At 43.1% G+C, this 23,600-nt stretch overlaps 1 protein-coding gene across 2 annotated transcripts in view; it reads right to left on the reverse strand.

The window, feature by feature from the left end:
• The window catches only part of HS2ST1 (heparan sulfate 2-O-sulfotransferase 1), a 133,919-nt gene that overhangs the window by 9,809 nt on the left and 100,510 nt on the right, over positions 1 to 23,600 (reverse strand). For both annotated transcript variants that reach the window (XM_080915798.1, XM_080915797.1), the window contains exons 3-4: positions 13,523 to 13,608; positions 7,847 to 7,985 (exon numbers count right to left, since the gene is read on the reverse strand). In XM_080915798.1, the coding sequence (XP_080771924.1) occupies positions 7,847 to 7,985; positions 13,523 to 13,608 (225 nt within the window). The remainder of the gene's footprint in view (positions 1 to 7,846; positions 7,986 to 13,522; positions 13,609 to 23,600) is intronic.

Consider the following 23,600-nt stretch of genomic DNA (forward strand, 5'->3'; position numbering starts at 1 on the left):
GAACCTTAATAGAGAAAATGTGCCTTGGATGGCTTGTGGACAAGTCTTGATTGATGTGGGAGGGCTCAGTGTGGGCAGTGCTACTCCTTCTGTAAGAATGCAGGCTTGTGGGCTGGAGATATGGCTCAGTGGTTAAGAGCTCTTCCTGAGGTCCTGAGTTCAATCCCAGCAACCACATGTTGGCTCACAAACATTTCTAGTGGAATCTGGTAGCTCACAAACATTTCTAATGGAATCTGATGCCCCTTTCTGGTGTATCTGAAGACAGCTACAGGGTGCTCACATACATTAAATAAATAAATCCATACATACATAAATAATTTTTAAAAAGAGGGAAAGAAAAGAAAGCAGGCTGAGTAGCTACAGGGTGCTCACGTACATTAAACAAACAAACAAACAAACAAACATTTTAAAACGAAGGGAAGAAAGAAAAGCAAAGAAAGCAGGCTGAGTAAGCCATGAGGAATCAGCCACTAAACAGTACTTCTCCATACCTCCCCAGCTTCAGTTTCTACCTCCTGGTTCCTGCCCTATCTAGATCCTGCCTTGGCTTCCCTGGATAATGTACTATAAGCTGTAAGATCAACTTTCTTCCCCAAGTTGCTTTTGACCAATGTTTTATCATAGAGACAGATACAGAAAATGTTATGGATCTTAGAATCCTACAGGTCAAGCAACTAGAGAAATCTAACAGGATTTTAAAAAATGCTCATAAAATATAAGGGAATATGGTATCCCAATGGTAGTTTTAATAATGCTTCATTGACTTTAATTTTTTTGAATGCCAATGAAATAGATAACATGAGTGCCTAAATATATTGGCTTATTGAAAAAATTGTTGAACTAATTCAGTCTGCCCATATTTTAAGGATGTCCTAACTTCAAGATGGAAGGACGGAAATGTGTTACACTGGGGGGGGGGGGGGGCTTTTGTCTTTGTTTCCATAGGAAAAGAAAAGCTGTGGATTCCTTCCAAAATGATTAAAAAAATAAAGAAAAACAACAACCACCACAACAAAAACCAACCCATCAGATTTAACAGTAGGGGAGACTCCCTGAAGATCTTGGCTACAAACAGAAAGAAAGAAATAATGAAGACCAACAAAGCAGGTAATTTGTATTGCTGATCCCTCTGCATGGGAACAGCTCTGAGACTGTCTGAGAATGACAATGTCTCCAGACAGACTTTAGCCATGAATACAGTCAATACATCTTGCTGGCTACAAAGCCGTCAAGACATATCATGCCATCCTTTCAAATGGCAGAGAGAGAAATCTGTATCACAGCTTGGTTATATAATCCAAACTGACTTATAAAGAGAACAGATGCCTTATCCACTTCAACAGAGAGCAGAAAACCACATCTAAATGAACTGTGCACACTACACATTCCATACATGTGTTACTGCAGAAATATATATAGTACCTGTGAGAGTTCCTGTGTTTACAGACACCAATGAAGTCAATGCAACTCTAGTATTTACCCTGGGAGATGCTGAGACATTAAGATATATTTATTTCAGCATCAGCTTGAGCCCACCTCAGACTGCCTCAATGCCATTTCCTTAAAATTCTGCATCCAGCAAAATTTCAAAATGGCTGGCTAGGTCGTCCACCATCATAGACTGTTCCAGTCAGGACTTCAGTTAAACCCTGAATTTTCTCAGCATGCAGAGACTGGTCAGTAAATGCTATCGATAGCTTTAAGACTGACCAATATCCCATTTGGGGGAGGGGCAAAAGGAAAGTGATACCCCATTCAGCAGGAAGCAATTTCTAGAGAGTGATGCTCCCATTTCTAAAGGGCAGGATGGATGGTTTCTGGTTGTTCAATGGGTTTGTTGTCATTAAAGGAGGGTTGGTTACAGTTGTTAATGGTCTCCATCAGGGAGCAAATGAAATATAGAGGTCAGACTTGGGTATTTCTCTTTTTCTTTCCCCTATCCTTTTTTTCTTATGTTAAAGGGAAAGGGGGGATATTAGAGTAATAGGAACAAAGGGTTGATTACTGGATCTACTAGTAAACTGTATCTACTACAAGCCAAAAACCTTACATTGTTATAGATCTTTATATACTGATACAAAATTAAGGTTTTGTTTGGTTGTAACATACTATGTTAACTCCTTTTAAGGTATTGTACCTATGTAACTCTTAAAAATGCAATGTTAAGTTCTAGTCCTGTTGAAAGCTGCCATTACAAACTGTTTAGTATATTAAGAAATGCAAGCTAATAATTAATTAATCAAATTTATGGTCATATTAGATACTAGTCTAGTTTTTATTACAGAAATGTATTTCCAAGGTTGAACAGATAGTAATTATCTAGAAACAAGCAACATTTGCCTATTCAGATACATAACAGACAGACAGATGGTCTTCAAAAACCCCAGAGATCTACAGACTATGACGTTTAAGGATGTTTGATTAATCAAAGAACTTTCTTGATGGTGAGGCAGGTCTCCTCCTGGCAGCACCCACACAACATGAAAAAAAATGGTGGGCACTGAGAACCTCCATGTGGAGTCTGCTACAAAATGGCAAGCTGTGCGGACAGGAGCCTGATATGGATGTCTCCTGAGAGGCTCTACCAGAGCCTTACTGACACAGATGAGGATGCTAGCAGCTAACCATTGGACTGAGCATAGGGACCCCAATGGAGGATCTAGAGAAAGGACTGAAGGAGCCGAAAGGGTTTGAAACTCCATAGGAAGAACAACTGTATCAACCAACCAGACACGCCCAGAGCTCCCAGGGACTAAACCACCAACCAATGAGCACACATGGAGGGACCCACAGCTCCAGCCACATATGTAGCAGAGATAGCATTGTCTGGCAACAATAAAAGAAGCCCTTGGTCCTGTGAAGGCTCATTTCCTCAGTGTAGGGGAATGCCAGGGTGATGAGGTGGGAGTGGGTGGGTGGAAATGGGAGCATCTTTATAGAAGCAGGGGCTAGCGGAGGGAAAAGGGGTGTGGGGGGAAGGGGATAACATTTGAAATGTAAGTACATAAAATACATCCTCCCAAAAAACCCCAAATGGCAAGCTAGTCACTGGGCAAGAAACTGCCTTTGCTTTAACTGCTGACTGTGAGAGCAATTTTATAAGTAATAATTTTTCCTTTATCCTACTAGCTCCAAAATAAATAAGACAGAAACTACTGTATTTAATAAAACTTACAAGTACAATAACTGGGCAGTGTTATTAATCAATTTTAATCCTCTAAATTAATCTGGCTACCTCCCAGCCAAAATCCCTGAGATAGTTGTAATTTAGTATTAATGGTTCTCCCTGCTCTAAATATGTCATCATGGTGTGTCCCAAACCCTCTCCATGTGGTGAATCCTCTCTTATCTCTCCTCAACCCCTCGCTGGAATCAGAAGTCCAACACCGTTCTCTCCCCTGCTCAGTAATTAGCTGATTAGCCTTTATTGATAAATCAGAATAAATGGGTAAGACTGTTTATACAACATTGAGACAGAAGGTTCTTAGAATAAGCATTACAATGCCATGTCAGGATTGCAACCAAATATGGGCGCAGAGAAATCAACATTTGAATAACACAGAAGATATTCACACAAGGTACAATAACATCATTGGTAGCTGTACATGATGATAGTATGCTATCCAAATAGGACAAATAAGATGCAGGGAAGTTACTGCTGAGCTTTGCCCTTCATATTTCCTGTCTCACAAAAGTCTGTCAGACATTCTGGGCCAAAAGGGTGAAGATAATGCTCCAAAGACACAGAGAAACATGGGGGACTGTCTAGGCAGCTGGCTTCCTTTGTCATTTCTATAGTTTTGGAAACTGCTTATATTTCCTGCTTTCTTGGATATTTATTCCTGCTCGGTTCTCTGATGGAGTTAAAGACTAGATGGTATGGACTGCATACCATGATTGTAATCTTACCTGTAAGTTTTCATAATAGTTGTTATTGTATATAGTTTATTACTGTAAGGGTAAGAGTCTTTTATTGGACTAAAAGGATGAAATGTGGAGAGAATCTCTGGTGTACTGGATGGAAGCATCACCCAACCAGAAAGCTGTTGGCCTATCAGGAAATAGGAGGCGGGAGTTCTGGCAGGGAGAGAGGATTCTGGGATAGAGTCAGCTGTGGAAAAAAATTGCCCCGATGATGGAGGTGGTCATATGAACCTGAGGAGAGGTAACAGCCGTGTGGCAGGACCGAGTCTAGAATAGGATAAATGAGTTAAGTTATGAACTAGCTGGGGAACACTACCAAGCTTATCACCTAGACAATTATGGTGAGAATTAGCAGTGCCACGTGTTTGGAAAACACACAAAGGCTTTGCTAAAAACAACTGAGAACCAGTGATATCCCAGCTTGGGTGTTGGGTGATGTTTTCTTAAAAGGAGCCAACTGTGTCACTTGAAAAGAAACAGCCAAGAGTGGCCAACAGTGCACGGCCCTAGCTTTGAGCTGTGCTGGTCTCTGGTAGCTTTGGCCATACTTGGAGACACACTGAGCTCTTTTCTGAGATGTAGAAGATGCTACTAAGTAGAAGCCGTACTCCTTAAACAGCTGGCAACCTACAGGACATTGACTATCCCAACCGCTGCTAAGCATTCTCCACAGGCATCATCAGCTCATAGGTGCTGCTAAACTGCAGGCTGTGGTGGTGAGTTTCTCACAGCTGTTGCTGACATGTCTGTGGCAGGATTAATGAATGGTGAATTTTTGATAAGGTGCATTAACCCTTGGGAGCCCTGTGTAACACTGTAAGAACAATGAAGGATTTTGAAAACTGCCCAAAAGAACAATTCCAAGTGTGACATCAAATGTATTAATAGATTTTAATGTGTAAAAGTTCACTGTGGCTTCATGTTCTACACACTGACCTTCCATCTATCAAATTCACTGTAGTATTAAAGAGTAGCCTTAATTTTAGGGAAAGGCTTTTAAAACTCTTTTCCAATTGCATACCTGCATAAAGCTAGATTTTTCTTTATGCACTTAATCAGAGTACATGCAACTGAATGGCAGTCTCTTTGCTTTCATAGGAAGGAGGATTCTCATAGCGGAATACTGTGTGTTACACGAGACAGGTGGCCTAGAATGAACCTGTAAAGGAGTGCTCTGGCTAGTGAGATGACTCGGCAGGTAAGGGTGTTTGGTGAGAGAACCAACTCCAACAGGCTGGCCTCTGTCATGTGTTCTGTGGCACACACACCCTGCTCAAAAAGTAATATAAAATAAACAGGGAAAATAAAGCTAAGATTACCTATGTAAACTATAGATTTATTCATACTGGTAGATACTAACAGCTGGCCACATAAACAAAAGTTCTCTGGGGTCCTTAGTTTTCTTTAATATTTGTGTGTACATGTATGAGTGTGCTTACACATGCATGTGTTCACACCTACCCACAACATGCATACTGCACATACATGCACACTTGCTGAGGCCATAAGAAGAGATCAAATCTCCTAGAGCGACATTACACACGGTTGTGAGCTGTGAAGTGTAAGTTCTGGGGACCAAACCGGGGTCCTCCACAGGGCAGGACATGGACTTAGGCACTGAGTCATCTCTCAGGTCTGGGCCCTTTATTTTCATGTAACAATGAGTGAACACTCAACTTAGGACACGGTGTAGACTGGCTATCACACTGTGCCAGTGCCCAGCACAATCTCAGCCCTTTAATATGTGCACAGTGCACACATCTGGCTGCTTGGTAATTCACAGGTAAACTAGGCACTAGGATAAACTCTAGGGTTTCAAAGATGGATGAAATACGTGCTTCACAAAGCTTACAATAGAGGAACATCATAGATACACACAGTCTGAGTACCATGGAGTAGGTGCTTTCAAGTGGAGATCTGAGTGGAAGTGAGTGTCCTAAAGCTGTTTGTATTTTAATGTTAATTCCACTTCCCCAAGAAGGGCTGCCTAGTCACGTACTCCTGAGGTGACTTCATCTGAACCTTCACATTTTAATTAGTAAAATAAAGGAAAGCCAGTGACTGGGCAGGGCGAGGGAGGTGGAAAGAGGAGAGGTCTCAGAGGTCAGGGAGGTCCAACATGGAGGTTCCCAAGGACCAGCCAGACCCAGGTGGGATTGATTCACGTTATATAGCTATGAACATTTAAGATTTAAGGATTTTATGGGTCTAACATCCCATACAGAAGGGCAGTTTGTATATTTGTCTAATTGATATAATGTTGTTGTGTAGAGGACTTTTGAATTGAGAATTGAATACATAAACTTGTATAAAAAGCTATCGGGCTGCAGAGTTGTGTTTGTGTTGAGTTTTGGGGTAAATGAACACCCGGGACAGAAGTAGAAGGCAGACAGAGAAAGACCGCCAAGGGAAGGGAGATGCGTGGACTGGGTTAGGTCATGGTGGCTCAGACCAGGTGGCTCGGCCGCATCAGGGTTCCGCCTGAGGAGTAAGACCTCAGAGCCAATAAAGAGATAAGCCTATTCATTTTGTAATATTTACTGCAACAGGAGCAGCCATGGCAGAGGTAATATCAAAGCTCTGTCTTAAATGTAAACAGGGTTTTCATAGAGAAAAGGTATGAAGCAACAGTTAGTTCCAAGGACATTTCATTTTGTGGGGCTGAAACATTGGCTAAGCACATGGGGTAACTGAGCTACAGGTGGGTATAAGATCTTACTATATTGTGTCTTCTACGCCTTAGGTAATTACATTTACACTGATTTATTGTTGGTAGGGGTGTGGGGCGTGTATGCACGAGCACACACAAGCTTGCTCCCATATGTACATGTGCCACAGCAAGAGGCCAGCCCTGTCCTTCCACCATACGGATGCCCGAGAACAGACTCAGGTTGTCAAGTACCTTCAGTGGCTAAATCACCTCTACGGCCCTGCCCTGGAGAGTGCTTGAGCAATGAAAGCTCCCCTAAAGACATACAAAGAAACAAACCCCCACACACTCAGGAAGAAATGATCCAGAAACCCCAAGTCTGAACCTAAGATCCTTACTGTACCCACTACTCTCACCTTGCCCGAAGCTTCTTTAGCACAACCGTTTTTATAAACTCATGATCACAAGGAAATGTAGACTGCCATTATAAGGCTAAGAACCAACATACATGAAAACAAATTCACTGATAATGACCTCCTAGAAAATTGTTGGCAGGTGTAATGGAAAATATTGATTATTAACTTAATCACCTTGTGGACAAAGTTCTGCCTTTGTTTGTGAAGTCATTTCCAGGGAAGAAGAACTGAGCATGTGTAGCAGCACCTCATAGTGCATGAGTGAGTGTGAGTGAGTGTGTGTGAGTGAGTGTGTGTGTGAGAGTGTGTGTGTGAGTGTGTGTGAGTGTGTGTGAGTGTGTGTGTGTGTATGTGAGTGAGTGTGTGTGTGAGTGTGTGTGAGTGTGTGTGTGTATGTGAGTGAGTGAGTGTGTGTGTGTATGAGTGAGTGTTGAGTGTGTGTGTGTGAGTGTTGTGAGTGAGTGTGTGAGTGAATGTGAGTGTGTGAGTGAATGTGTGTGAGTGTGTGAGTGAATGTGTGTGTGTGTGAGTGTGTGTGCATGCACATGCCCTGGACTGAACAGAAAAAGCAAGTAGAGCCAGCACTCATCAGTCCTGCCTCCTTGCCTCTCCTGTCCTTCTCACCACACGCCTCCCCGCCCTGCAGACTGTTTCAAACTGTGGACTGAAACAATCCCTCCACTCCTTAAGCTGTTTTGGTCAGCACTGAGAACAGTAAGAACTGTAAAAGACAAACGTGCAGTCACAGAATTATGTGTTACTCTTCACCGTTGCTTCTGTACAGTCCTGAGCTCCTTCCGAAATGTCAGCACTGAGCAAATAGCACACTTAGGATCAACAGCACGCGTGTTACCTTTTTGTCTCCTTGTTTCCGTCTCCTTAGTCCTGGTCTGTAGTCATCGCCAAACCTCAGAAAGTAATAGTAGGACACTAGCCTCTCAATAGGGTCCCTGATGACATTAATATAAATCGGTTTCTTCTTCACACCGAATCTGAAACAGCAGAATTCCAGTGATGAGGTCAGCAATTTCATTAGCTCAGGCATGCCATGAAATTATATGCAGAAATCTAAAGTATTGGTGGTATATGGAAGTAATAAAATGAATTAACTATAATAAAATTGAGTTTGTGAAGACGGAGAAGTATTTCATATTTAGGATTCAATAAAGCAAATTAAAAAACAATTCAAGAAACAATAGAGAATACCTACCTATGCTCTTGAGGAGTAAGGAGGCAGTCTGTCCTGAAGGGCTAGGCCTAGTACAGACCCTGGGGGTGTGTGTGGACCTGGCAGGCCTGTCCAGCCACACTATGCCTCAGTGGCATATTTATGCCTTTATTTACCGAGGAGTTTAAGCAGCCACACAGCCTATGTTTAGAGGACGGCACGGTGAGGCTTGAGGACAGATCCCAGGGAGCCTATCAGGAGTATCTCATCCAGGACCCTTGTGGCTCTCACACTAACACATACCCGACCCCATCACTGGGCGTATTATGAACAACTCCAACCCCACACAGCCTTTAGAAATATCATGAGTGCCATCCTATGGGGTCACATTTGCAGGGCCTGATTTGATTAGTTTTACCACAGAGGTCCCCCTACCATGTAAATCTGCAGAGAAGCTGCATGTACTATGCCCAGCTTTCTTAAGGAAGCTGCACTCTATCTGCTAGTACTACCCCACAAGCTCTGCAGGATGTAACAAATGCTGATTCCCTGAAACAGCAATACTACAATTAGAATCCACCTAGAACCAACCAAACAGCCTATGAGACACACACCTTAGGACTCACTGCCAGGTGACAGTCTTTACCTGCAGAGGGGGAAGGGGGATGGCCTGCCTGATGCAATAGCAGTGTAGAGAAGCTGAACAAACCATTACCAAACCCCAAGGCAAGACATGACCTCTGCAGTGCCCGAAGAAAACAGCAATGCGCTTGGTGGCTGTCTTGTGTCCAGGGTCTCCCTGTCTACTGACCTAACAATTCTCAACCCTCAACCGTTTTCCTAAAACAACATTTGTTAGATTACCTGCTCTTTGGGAACCTGAAATAAAACCTTGCTGATAGCTGAAATCAAACCTAAATATCTGGGATTTGGGGAGTAGCTTAACTAGCATGTCCAGGGGCCTAGACTACACCCCTAACACCACAAAACAAAAACAACCAATGGTGCCAACCCCACCCCAACTCCTCAGTTTCCACACATTGGTCATTCTTACTTCTTAGATACCACCTTACTTAATGTTTTCTTCAATTTTACTCTAGGCAGAGGCTGTGTCTGCAGTCGAGCCTGCTTCCCACATCCCAGGAACCACCCTGCTCCCCCTTATCTACAATGCTGCTCTTGCTTCACCCTGTGTGTGTGTTCCACATCCCAGGAACCACCCTGCTCCCCCCATCATCTACAATGCTGCTCTTGCTTCACCCCGTGTGTGTGTTCCAAACATACGCCAGGAAGTCCTCTAGACTAGATTGTACAGATGCAGCAGTTTGTGTGGGAAAGGGCAGAAAGAAGAGAGAAGAGACCTTGCTTCTCTGGAGCTAACATTTTGCTGGTGATGGTGGAACACTGGACATGTCACTGAGACAAGAGGATGACACCAGGGCCCAAGGAAAAACACAGTTCAGAGCTACTTCCACCAAGACACCGATGTTACATACAAAAGGCACACATGTACACGTGAGGAAAAACACTTTGGAAAGAGAGAACCCCCAAGAATGAAGGTCTTGGAGCTTCAAGTTCCAGCTGCTTGGAGAAAGAAGAATGTGGCCACAGCATCAGGGAGAGTGAAAGGCAGCAAGGAGGGTTGGGAGGTTTAAGGAGTGCAGGCATGGGGGCCTGCAGACTGCTCAAAGCACTCATTTCTGCGAGTCACGTGTGAGGCCACTGGAGAGCTCCAGTAGAGAAGTGTGGTGATCTGTCTTTAGAGGTGTGTGGCTACTGTTCAGAATGAAGAGGGCTGTGTCACACTCGTGTGACCTGGGTGACCACTGTGTACAGTGCTGTCAGCCTTTGTCAGACACCTGAGGTACCTGTGAGCTATTAGGTCAGGTAAAAAAACTCTGAGCTTGTCTTCCTAATGCTCGTCCCCAGCTGTATGGTGTCTTCCAAGTGTCCAGAAACCAGCAAGATGAAAGAGGAAACGGATGTTGTAGACATGCAGCAGCGCCACATACGCCCTCAGGAGCAGTAGAGGCTACAGCAGAGCCTCAGCTGCTGAGCTTTGTCTGGGACTTTCACACACAGGTGTAGGTATTAATTAGCTGGGTGGATGGACTGTGGGAACTAGCTGCTTAGCTGTTTTGTGCAAGTACCCAGCAGAGAATACACAGGAAGCAGTTCAGCTTAAAGAGACAGTCACATAAGAATCTGCAAGGAGGGAAAGCACAGGGCATTCCTTAGATAGCATTCCTTACACTGGCTCTCCTAGAAACTCCTCCATCAGCTGTGAGCCAGACCCCACCCCAGAACGTTTGCACTCTTCCTTGTCTCCACAGTCTTGGACACAGGAACAAGGGGGTAGGAAACAGGACACAGCACATTACAAACCTCTCCCTAACCAATGTGAGCACTCTGGGCGGCATTTATTATGTATGAAGCAAGACGTTAATGAGATAATCTGTGAACTCATTCTGAAAACAGGAATGGACTATTATTGTAAATTGCAGAGGGTTCTATAAGCATAAAGGGCTGGGGGCAAGGAATTAGAACAGAAAATGGGCACAGTAAAATGGCATCTGGGGCACACAGCGCAGTGGGATAGGAGACAAAGCTAACAGGGTTTACTGGTTTAACCTCTGCTGACCGAATAGCTTATTTGGGGAGAAAAGCAAATTCTGTGGTGGAGACTCTTTAATCCTGGCCAGGGAGGAAGGGTAGAAATCTATTTCTGTTCAAGGAGAGTAAACTACTGACCGGCGAGACTGATCCCCTAAGAAGAGTGCACTTGGTAGGTGCAGGTGACTGTTCTCTGACACGTACATCTACACTATCTACACCAGCAGGATCCCTAGAGGACACTTCACAAGTCTACACCTGTCAGATCGGTGCTGCACAAAGGAGCAAGCACTAGGATTGTTTCCTTACAGCCGCGCTGCTTAGCCTGGGTGGAAGAACCAAGAAGGCTCATGCAGGCATCTGCACGGAGCCGCATCTGGCCCAGGTCTAAGAGAGTCAAGGAGGCTGGAAGAGAGCAACAGCATTCTGAGACTTCTGCAGTATGTCAGACTTCAGCACCATCTTTAAAACATTATTGTTGTTGCTGTCTGCCTGTGCGTGTGTGAGGACAGAAATAGTTTGAGGAAAAGCTTCTCTCCTATCACGTGGGCCATGGAGAGCAAACTCGGGTCATCGGGCTTGAGGACAGGTGTCTTTACTCCGGGCCCCATTTACTGTGCTTAAGTCTGGCTAGGGACAGTGAATTGTCATATCTCGTGATGTACAGATTTATGTGGGACTCTTGGCCGTAAAGGACCCAGACTAGTGGCAGACTGACTTTGCTTAGTTTCAAAAACAGATGCTGTTGGCATCTGTTGGTCTCACTGACGATGTTGTGGTATCATGGACAACTGATCTGTTAGGATAACTGCTATTCAATAAATCCTACTGATAAATGAACATTTATCATTATATATACATATAAATGTATATAAATACACATTTATACAGGATGGCTATAAATATTTTCAATTTTCAGTAAAGTATAATTTCTATACTCTAAAAAGAAAGGCGGTTTCAATGAACTCAGTCAAGAACTACAACTTATTCAATTTGATATTAATCCTGGCATCTTGAAAATGTACAACTGGGGCTGGAGAGATGGCCCAGTGGTTAAGAGCACTGGCTGCTCTTCCAGAGGACCTGAGTTCAAATCCCATCAACTACATGGTGGCTCACAATCATCTGTAATGGGATCTGATGCCCTCTTCTGGTGAGTCTGAAGACAGCTACAGTGTACTCATAAAATAAACAAATCTTTAAAAAGAAATTGGTAAATGAGCTTTCTCTCTTCCTTCCTCAATCACAGAGTCTATGACTATCAAGATAAGGAATGGTCACATCTACAATATTTCTTGACTACACACATTAGAAAACATCACACAATTTCCCCTAATTGATTCTGTTTAACTATTTATTTAAAACTGTCATTCTATTAAAATTCTTACAACATATTACTTATTTCCAGTAACATGAGCCATTATGATAATATTCGAACCCAGTGTTGCTGTCAGTGTTTAATAAGATTATTGTTTTAAAACGCTTTTCCATTTCAAGTCCAAGTGCCTCAGTAAACAGAGTTTGTTCTACACACCAGACTGTGCCCAAAGCAAAAGCACTCAATATTTAATTTTAATAATAAAAACCTACAGTATTGTAAACCAGGCCACGTAGAGAGGGAAAGAAGCCCCAAATCATTCAGGTGGAGGGGTACCAGTCAGTGAAGGACAGTGCAGCCCTCACGGAACATATGCACATGAATGAAGCTTCCCCAACTGGTTCAGGGCCTCTGCAGAGAACTTTTAGTTTATTTTAAAGCCGCCTATAAAATGCTTTCAATATTGCAATATGAATTATTTATAGAAAAGTACACATTTAACTTGTAAGTTACAATGTTACTGAAAAATCTTGAGGATTATGAGGGGAATCAGGATATATCACTGTATGTGTATAATTTTTGGGCAATTCTTTAATTAAATGATTTCCAGAGAAGCTGGGAGTTCTCACTGTCTGACCCCCATGACACACCTTTCTGTTCTTTTCCTTTTCCAACCTAAAAAGTGAAGTTGAGATGGAGACAGCACTTCCTCTACAGCTGGCACAGCTGAGGTAGAGCCGAGCCGCACACGCCTACTGTCAACAGTCCACTCCTGTCTCTGAAGTTAACCGTACTATTAGCAGAGCATTTGGATGTGAGGTTTCATTGTAATGGTGCCATGTTCTGAGAGAACGTTCAAATGGGTCTTAAGTTTAAACTATTCCTTTTAACCAGTTTTCTGATCACTCCTTAAAGATGCAGGGGCTCCGGAGGGGACCTCGAAATGCTTGAGCACCATTTGTACTCTGCGGTCTTTTGAACTTTTCTTTAAGAGATTTAAGACAAAATTACCGTGACTTACGCAATCACATTCAAACATAAAAGAAATTTCTTAGTTTTTAAAAAGTCTCCCCTTAAACCTTGTAATTTCAAAGCTAGAACACAGTGTTTCAAGGAAAAGCACATTAGGTACCAAACACGGAGGGAGAGTTTCTCTGTTCTCTTAGCCGGTGACCTGGTGAGCCAGTCATGGAGAGATCAGCTGGTCTCTAGTACAAGTGAGAACCTGCCACAAAATCCCCAACTTAACAGTGTGAACTGTAATCAGTTCGAGACGTGTCGTCTTATGCACACTAGAGGGCAGTAAAGCACTGGAAGGAATATTTAAATCCCAGTCTACAAGTGGCCTGTCAGTGTATTCCTAACACTTTCAGGAGCGCGGAGGCTGGTAACAAAGCACTCTTCAGTTCATCATTTTGGATGCTACTCACTTTGCAAAATCCAAGTAAGAAATGTGTCCATGATAGAAGCCTGGTTTCATCTCGTTCCAGGTGGTTATATTCTTCACAAAGCGCACCTAAAAGAAGGACACTCTCATTACGTCACAGCAAGGTCAAGAGCGGATGTCACCAGCAAGGCACCTCCCACCCAGGAACAGGACTCAGCACCTGCACCTACGGAGCTGGAAGACAGGTGTGAAGTAAGAACAGTAGTGCAGTCTGTATGGACTCCTTCCCACACCCGTGTGCAGTGCTGTGTACTCACACAGGGCAGTAGGTGGATGTGAGAGTGAATTTCACCCCATGAGGGTAAATCATCATTGCCAACTCACTGTGAGTTAGAATCAACGAGAGGTAAGCGGTTGGCACCGCTGAGAGGGACTTTCTGGACAGGCTAATCTGCAGGGGGATGATCTGCACTAGACAAGGGCGGCATCTTCCGGCCGACGAGGAGGCCTGGGGAAATTTACCCTGGAGCTGTCTGTACTGCTGCTGCTCTGTTAGGACCTGGGTTCTTCAGGCTTCAAACTCTCCAGGGACCCCCCAGCCCTTCAGAGCCAGACTGGGGTTCCTGAGGCACCGAGCCTGGTGGACTGAGCAGTTGCAGGGTTCTCTGTGGCTCTAGTGTGAAGGCAGCCATCATTGGACTACCCAGACAGCACTGTACAAGACATTCTAACACTCGCTCTTTTATAAGGTTATTTATATAGATGTGTGTGCACGTGTGTGTATCTGAGTGCTTCTATACATATATGCACAGAAGCCATAAGGTATGGAGCTAGAGATATGGGTGTTATGAGCTGCCCAAGGTGAGTGCTAGGAATCACACTTAGGTTCTTTGGAGAACCACAAGTATTCTTAACCACTGATCACTGATCCACTCCAACCCATTCCCCTTAACTATAAGTCATATACATAATATAAATGTAAAGTGTGTGTCTTCAGTGGGCTTTCAGTTGTTGTGATAAAACACCATGGCCATCAGCAAACACAAGAGAAAAGGGTTTATTTCACCAACAGTCCATCACCGAGAAGTCACTGAGAACGCAACAAGGCAGGCACTGATGCAGAGCCATGGAAGAATGCTGCTTCCTGGCTTGTTCCTCCTGACGTGCTCAGTTTGTTTTCTTATACAGTCCTGGACCAGGGGTTCTGCCTATAATGGGTGGGCCTTCACAGTCAGTCAAAGAAGATGGCCCCTGAACTTCTGAGCAGGCCAATTCTATGGAGGCATTTTCTTGATTTCTTCCCAGATGAGTCAACCTTTTATGTTAAGTTGACATAGAACTAGTCAGCACATAGTAAAAAATACACCCCTTAACAACGGTACACACGTAAAAAGCAATTAACATGTCAATAGAAGGAATTCACTGTGTGTGCATATGAATGCATGCATTTTACAAACAGGTTCAAGGCATCTAGGATGATGTCACTATCTTGGTCTTCCTGCTACCTCCTCCCAAGGCCTGGGCTTAGAGTTCCAACATACCCAGCTCATTCTATATATTCCATGTTTTCTTCTTTGACACAGCGCTCGAAAAGCAATCACTTAAAAAGTCGTTCTTTTTTTATTTATGCCTCAACAAATCAAAATATGACCAACAAAATGATTAAAGATGATGACGGTAAGATTTTAAAAAGTGGATATATAAGCTTGATCAAATAAAAACATTTAAACTATCCAAATATCTAAAATTTTATTTTAATTTTAATGTGTGGATTTATGCTGCATAAGTATGACTGTAGGTGTCCGTGGGGCCAGCTCTCCTGGAGCTGGGGTTACAGTCTGTTTTGAGCTACCTGATGTGGGTGCTGGGAACTGAACTCAGGTCCCAGGAAAGAGCAGTAAGCACCCTCAGCTGCTGAGGCTACTCTCTAGCTCCCAAGTACTTCTAATTTATTGGAATTGAAAGTATACAAAAAGCCAACATGAATATTTCTTTAAGTGTACATTAATTCTAAAGAACTGAGAGAGAATTCTATAAAGAAAACAAGTAGTTAATTTAAAGAGTTTGTGTGTCAGCAGCTACACAATTTCTCAAAGGAAATCAAATCCGTATAATAAACAGCAGCTGTCAGGACTGTCTTCTGGAGACTAGATACACACAGGGATGGCAAGGCCCTCTCTGCTCTACACGGCGGGAAGGCAAGCTGTGGTCTCAGTCGGAGGTCAGAGCCTGCGCCTGCAATGATGTATCAGTCTTTCACCTCATTTAGACCTGAGTTACATGGACCTACTCTACAGCGCTGACCTCAGGCTGTGGTCATTACAGTTTACAACAGAAGGCCTGCTGTGGGTTAGAAGCAGGATAGATGCAGTCACACATTAGAGTGTCCACCAGGGAAAACAGTTCTAGAACAGTTTAGGTTTAAGGGGACACATTATTAACTGATGTAAATGATAGTAACACTATGAGCTAAATACATACAAGTGTGTGTATGAGGTTCTTGTGCTCTTTCCTATTCATTCTTTTAATTAGCACCAGACAGAATCAAAATACAAAATAGAGAATGAAGAATAAACTGCATGATGACATGAAATATTATTGTTAATTAATTTGGGTCCTATAAAGACCAATTATAGTATTTCTATCAATAATAACTAGTGGCTGGAGAGATGGCTCAGTGGTTAAGGGCACCGATTGCTCATTCAGAGGAACCTGGTTGGACTGTCAGCACCTAAGTGATGGATCACAAACTACCTGTGCTTCCAGTTGCAGGGGATCTGATGCCCTCTTCTGGTCTCTGCGGTCATCAGCCATGCACGGGGCATGTAGGGAAATATGCAGACAGCACATCCATACACACACGGGTGGGAGGAGGCAAAGAGGTGTCAATTTTCAGAGCTGGAGGCAAAGTCAGCAACTCAGCATTGTTTTTCAACCTGAGACCTAGTGTGGATGGGGTGGTTTCGGGGGAAATGACAAAGGTACTGGATTAAATTCTAAGGAAATGCTGCGGCAGAGGGCAAATGTCAGAGAGGACGGAGCAAGCACACGGGGAGGAGGAGATGAGAGAATCACAGAAATGGGAGTCAGACACACTGCAGGCATCCTCTCTTCACCCAAACACTCCTAAAGATGGTCCACATGAACCTGAAGAATCCTGAGGCTGACTCGAACATCCAACTTGTGTCCTTTAACACGAGGTGAAGCCCAGGAGGCTGGGTTAGATTGTCGTAGGCCTATGAAACTTCAAAGTGCAAAACAATCCACTTCCAGTTGAGACAGATTCCTACACAGTATGTCTGAAGCAGTTAGTACCTGGGCTTCTGCATTTCTAACAAGCCATTGGGAAGTAGCCCACAATAAAGAACACTGTTTCAGAAATGTGGGCTTAGGAGCCAGCTCCTAAACTTATTAATGTGAGACTTCTTTTGTAGCACTTACAACAAAGGTCTGAGGGCAACAAAAACTCTTGGGCCACGTTAGCCTCCTGCTGTTTCAGAAGACTACACATAAATCCAGCAGGTTTTCCGATAATCATCTAAGTACTACAGTACATAAAACGAAGAGCAGGGAAGCCGTGAGTCCTGGCTACCCACTTACTCTCTGTCACTCCCCCTCTCCAGCAAAGCCTGAAGCACACTAGATGCAAGCATTTCAAAAACAGTTCATAAATTAAAGTTCTTCCAGCTACACTGAGGAAGAGTTTCTTAGAGGTAAAGAACAGAAGAAAAGGCAGAATATTGTGCTATAAGCAATCTTGAACTTACTAGCAAAATCAGAGTAGGCAGAAGAGATCAGTGAAATCCTGTAGCCTTTACTTTTATAAAGACACTGAAAAGCATTAATCATCACCTATGCAACTAGCTGTGCGTGCGTATGTGCATGTGTGTGTGTGTGTGTGTATGTGTGTGTGTGTGTGTGTGTGTGTGTGTTGCACGTGTGGTTTGGGGAGGGATCTTAGACCCATGGTCTTGAAGACACTGGGCAACTGTTCCCTCAACTCACTGGCCCTATCCCCAGTCTCTCCACTTATCACAGTACAACTTCAACAGAAAAACAAATAAGAAAAAAGACATTGTTTCTTAAGGACTAAGAATGTAGCTTAGTGACAGACTTCTTTCTGACATGTGCAAAGCCCTGAGTTTAATCCCTCATACTACAAAACCAAAAGAACACCAATGCAACTTGGGAATTGAAAATTTCTGATTTTGCTCACTACTATGGTAATTCCTCAACAATCAAAGATTTACCACTGAACTGGGAGTATAGATCAGTGAAGACCGTGTCTTAGTTTGGGTTTGATTGCCGTTTAGAGACACTATAACCAAAGCAGCTTTTATAAAGGAAAATACCTAATTAGGGCTGGCTTACAGTTTCAGAGATTTAGTCTATTATCATCATGGTGGGAAGCACAGCAGCGTACAGGCAGACATGACAAGAGCTGAAAGTTCTACATCTTGAAAAGAAAAGCATGGACGGAGACTGGGTGCCACACCAAGCATAGCTTGAGCATAAGAGACCTCAAAGCCCACCTCCACAGTGACACTTCCTCCAACAAGAACACACCTCCTAATGGTGCCACTCCCTATGGGCCAAGCATTCAAACATATGAGTTATGGGGCCATACCTATTCAAACTACCACAGAGTGCTTGTCTACCATGCTTGACACCTAGGTTTGACTCCTAGCATTCAAGCAACTTTTTACCTCTATAATCTCAAAGCACTGTTGCTGTGTTATTGAATCCTTATGAACGTATTCATTCCTTCTGTCATAACTTGGCTTCCAATCTACTATGATCACAGCTGCCGCAGCCCCACAGACAGACACTTTATCGCTCCTTTGAGAGATTTGCTTGTCTCACTATTTTCAGTCATGTTGGGCTGCTAAGCACTGAGTAAAACCAAGAGACCAAGTACAGGTATCTGTATAGGACTCTAAGCTTTACCTAAATTTAACATTACAGTTGAGGCAATTTCAGGTAGATTATTACTAGTTTTTAAATTCCCCAGACTGTAACTGTTGAGCTCTTCCAGACACATGGGATCTTTCCTATACAACGTGTGCTGGTCAGCTTTCTATTTCTTAACAAATAACTCAGTCACTTTACAAGAGGGAAGTTTCTTTCGCCTTCTAACTTTGGAGGTTTAGTTGACAATCACTCAGTCCTGCCGTCTTAGGCTGAAGTGAGGCAGCACACCCCCAGGAGAGCTTGGAGAGAACAGCATCCCTGCCACCAGGAGCAAGAGAAAGAACATCTGCAATAAAGGAAAGGTGCTGTGGCTGAGCCTCTCCGTAGGACAGGAAGTGTGAGTGAACACTGTGTCAGCGGGCTGGGCGCACTTCACTCTCTCTGGAAGCACCTGGGGCGGGCAGGAGTGCTGTGTACGCCCAGGACTTCCACATCCCCTTTTCAAAGCCCTAAGTTAGCCTTTGCGAATGGCGGATCTGCGGGCGTCCCTTTTAAAGTATTGACTGAGCCACTTTCCCTCTTAGACAAATAATGCTTATCCTCTATCTCTTAACTGTCTCCCTGTCTCCACCCCACCCTCCCTCCACCTGCCATTTTTGGCCTTCTCACTCCTGCACTGTCTGCTCTGCCTTCACTTTGTTTTCTTCTGGTGTTCTACAACAGGGTATGCAGCCCATAGGAATGGCAGAGCCAACCAGCACACTTTATAGATTCTTCTTTATACGCCAGGTGACGGGCAATAAAACCCAACAGCATCACATGATATTTAGGAGGCTGAAAGCACTGGACACTGGCAAAGATAGAAGAGAGAATTCAAACAGAGTTTCAACACTGTGATTGAAGCATGCTATCAAGAAAGATGGTTCAGAAGGAGTAGTTAGATACAGTACATGAAAATAACACTTTTATGGCTAGCCTGGAGCAGATTCTAAACTATGACTTCTGTCAGGTTTTATAACTCAAGCAGAGCTGGGCTAGCAAGTAATCACAATATACCTTTAGGGGAACATAAGCAGTGTAGGTGGTGGGACATGATTTATTTGCTTGTTGAAACAGACCTGAACCAACACTAAAGGAAAAAGCCAAGAAAGCACCATCACAAGATGTTGGCCTACATTCTCAGTAAGTTCAACTCTACATTCTGATGTCTGTGATCACAAAGGAACTCATTTCCAGTATCTGAAGGAGTAGGAGTACTCCTGAATGCCCTGGCCTACTTCCAACTTTGTAATTACTATCTATTAAGATAAAGACTATTATTAGTTTGAGTAATTACTATACACCAACTCCTACTGATAAATTTACTTTAAATAAACATTTCTTGTACAGCTATGGGCATTTTTTTAGTCTAAACCAGGGAGATTTCCTATACTGGGGGAAAGTAGTGAGCTAGTAGAAAGGTTAAGGAGTTGAGCCCCGACACACGGCACTGGGGCTGAGGTTTAGATCTGAGCTGCTTTGGAAATGAATCCTAAACCACTCAAGAGGTAGAGATAAATTCTCATCAACCCAAGGGCTTCCTCTGCTTCTAGCTGTAACCATGGAACTGGGGCTAGCTAAGGACAACCACCAAAATTTAGGGTGCTCATTTGCTTACACATGCATCAAGTAACAAAAATATTGCGTGTCTTCCATGTCTTGGTCACCACTCAAGGCACATGGCATGAGGCACACTGTGGACAAACAAGATGTCTGCCCTTACGGGGCTTATACTACAATAGAGAAAAACAGGGAGAAGCCAAACTAATATGTAAGGTAACTGTATAAACTGACCAGGACTAGGAGTGATGTGGTCCCAATACCTTGGAAGTGGTAATTAATATAACATAGGATGGCTAGACAAAGTCCAAGAGCCTGTCACTTAACATGAAACACCAAATGGATAATACAGAACAACCGAAGGAGAAACGCACTGTACAGAAAGGTAAGAGCAGATGCTGTGAGGGGACTAAGGCTTGGCAGGGTCAATGGTTCATCTACCAGGCAGAGCTGGATGCAGTAGGCAAGCGTTACTACAGAATGGGGGCACTGGCCTAGGCAAGGAATGAGGATATTTTACGGAAAGCAAAAACATGAATTTACAGATAAACAAAACTTCCTGGGAAGATCTTAACATGTGTCTTTTTACACCACTGCTGAGTTGTGCTAAATCCCTATTCCATGAACATCCAGTGGAAGTAGCTTTCTTAAAATCTATAAGCTCCTTTACGGACCTTCCCAGTAAGAACCTGCATTTAACCAATAGTTAACTTACACATGATAGGCTGCAAATGTTTAGCTAGCTTGTTGCTCTGAAAAGTATCTGCAGCACATAGCAACTATAAGCTCTAATAAAAATGAACAAAAGTCAGCTTGAGAGTAAGTTAAAGAAACACCCCCCCACACTGACACCCTCACCCCCCCCCACATACCCACAGACAATAGATTTATATTACTATGTGGTCCTATAGGGCTAGATACTTGCAATGTTTAAATCAAGATTGGTCACACATAATCAACTTAAAAATATGAGAACAACATGTATTTAAGAAAGACCACACACCTACTAGGAACAGTCATAAGATGTTCTCTGAAGTAAAGATTTTTTTAACTCCTTTTAAAAGAAAGAGCTGTTTTATTTTTTTCTGTGTGAATGTTTTTGTTCACATGTTTCTGTGTACCACATATATGCCTGGTGTTCACAGACACAAGAAGAGGAACTTGTATCCCTTGAACAGGAGTTAAGAGATGGCTGTGAGGTACCATGAAGGTGCTGGGAATCAAACTTGGATTCTCTGGGAGAGCAGCCAGTGCTCTTAATCACAGAGCCACCTCTCTAACCCTTGACACTTCTTTTTAATCATCTAAATTAAGGCCACCTCAAAAAGCTAGCTAACAAAAGTCACTTCATTTTAACTTCTTCATTTCTTGTGCAGTATATTCTATTAATTTCCTTCACACACCTTTCTTCTTCCACTGTCCCAGCGGCTTCATTCTAGACAGGAGGCTGGGGCAGAGCATCCCTGCATACACTGAGCCCATCCAGGGCAGTACGGGCAGTAAATAAACACCCTTCACACTGTACAAGTAGAAGCAGTATGGTACCGTAAACTTTCCCCTAGACTCCACTGTCAGGACACTGCCGCCAGAAGGACATGGTCTCTGTTCGGACAGACTCACTGTTCTCAAGCATCTGAGAATTGCACACTTCCACAATTCGTTCTTAAGTGCTGCACTGTGTACTGCTTATGAACAAGGACCAATTACAGATCAACAGCATCTTTGCTGTCTGCTCCTCTTAGGCTCCTGTAGTCTGACATTTCATCCTAGTACCATGTCCTGTTTGGTTGCCAGGACACTGAAGTCTAAGAACGACAAGGAGAGTTGTTTTGTACAAAGTTCTATGACATGAATAAGTGCTTTCTTTGGGTTATGTCACATAAAACATTTTAGTGGGATTATCATACACTGATGTTTTAACAACCCTCAATTTCTGATTCTATGTCTTAGACTCCCAAGTAAATTACAAAAGACTCATTGAAAGGCATGTGTTGGCTTTTTCTTTCACTGGTATTTCTCCCAAAGAATGTAGCATAATCTTTGTATATATCCTGTGTTCAGTAAGGTAAACAAGGCACTCAAGTCTCATTTGCAAGTTGACAACTTTGCAAGGATGGCTGAGAGGCACTGCTGTGGCCTCACTGGATCAGACTGAAGTGTGTAGAGCTTTGCTTCTGAACAAAAGCAGTTGCTAAGCATGTAAGCAGTTGACCATGGTATTCAAGACGTGTAGTGCTGACAGGCTGTGAAGATGATGCTGACGCATGAGGACCAAATGGACCGGTCTCCTCTCACAGTCCCAGCTTTCTCATTCTGACTGGGCTGTAAGAGGAGCTTTGCACATCACACTTACCAAGTCAGACATCAACCTGAAGCTATCTGCTCAGAGAAGAAGAGTAAAGCCATCCTAAATTCCTATAAGTCAGCTGAAAATTAAACATGAGCACAACAAAAATACAACATTAAAGCAAAGATATAGAAGATAGAGATATGTGAAAACTAACTTTAAAATTATGGTAGTTTTCAGTTTACATTCAGAAGAAGCTTCTTGGGTTGAATTAAAAGCCTTCTAAACACGTCATGCTAAGGACAGGGAGCCGGAACACGGCCTGTTTTTAGAAAATGGCTCTGTCCATGAGACCAGTGAACCTTACATACTCTGTATCAGAGGACACCTTTGTAAGCCACTCCTGATCAGAACCAGGGTGTGAACCACCAGTTGACATTTGGGGTGTGCCATTTAATGCTTGAGACTACTTCCCTAGAGTGTTCTAGAAAGGAAGGTCTCAGTGCTGCTCCCTGTACAAAGCAACTGCTTTAGAACGGCAAGTCTGCTTCTCGGCCGTGTTCTTCCCATGTATAAATGCCAAGCTGCTGAAAGGAAAACAAGCTGCATCCCATCCACATGCAACTGGAAAATGCATCTACACCGTGCTGATAAATGTCATGTGTGGTGAGCATCTCCACACTTACATTTCATGAGGAAAAAAAATCACGATGCCATTGCCAGATACCTTGTTGCTGCCAGAAAACTCTGGAAGATTGGATGAAAAAAAGAAAAGAAAAGCAAAAATTGAACAAATAAGTTAACATTAAAAGAAAAGTACTACTGAGGAAATCTGAAGTCATTCTGTGAGGATGGGCCATGGCCCTTTGAAATCAAGTACGTACTGCAATGTATTAACACAAGCCTGCTCCACGGTGTGCAAAAGTAACATTTGGTATGCTGCCCCTTGAGATATACAGTGAACAGTTTTTTTTCCTTTTTTAAAAACCACCAACAGTTTAAAAAACGCTTGTGTTTCTTCTCATTTACAGAAGAATTATTTGGTTTGGCTAACAGACATTTATTTTTGGTTCTATTAAAAAAATGATCTTACAGAGACTACAGATAGTCAAAAGGCAAATGGGGAGATGATACACCTTAAAAACAGCTCTCTGGCAAGAACACATATCACTTTATTCCCTGTTCAGTGTAAGTATTATAGGAGAGCTTAACAGTGGGAAAACAGTCAGTTTATAACAGAGCAAAGTCCATGTTTCCAAACAGCCGGAGGCCTGCCGCAGCATACTGCAGGGATGCCTTCTCCAACATGGCATTTGGGTTACCT

The sequence above is a fragment of the Micromys minutus genome (assembly GCF_963924665.1).
Source record: "Micromys minutus genome assembly, chromosome: 4".
Taxonomy (NCBI): domain Eukaryota; kingdom Metazoa; phylum Chordata; class Mammalia; order Rodentia; family Muridae; genus Micromys; species Micromys minutus.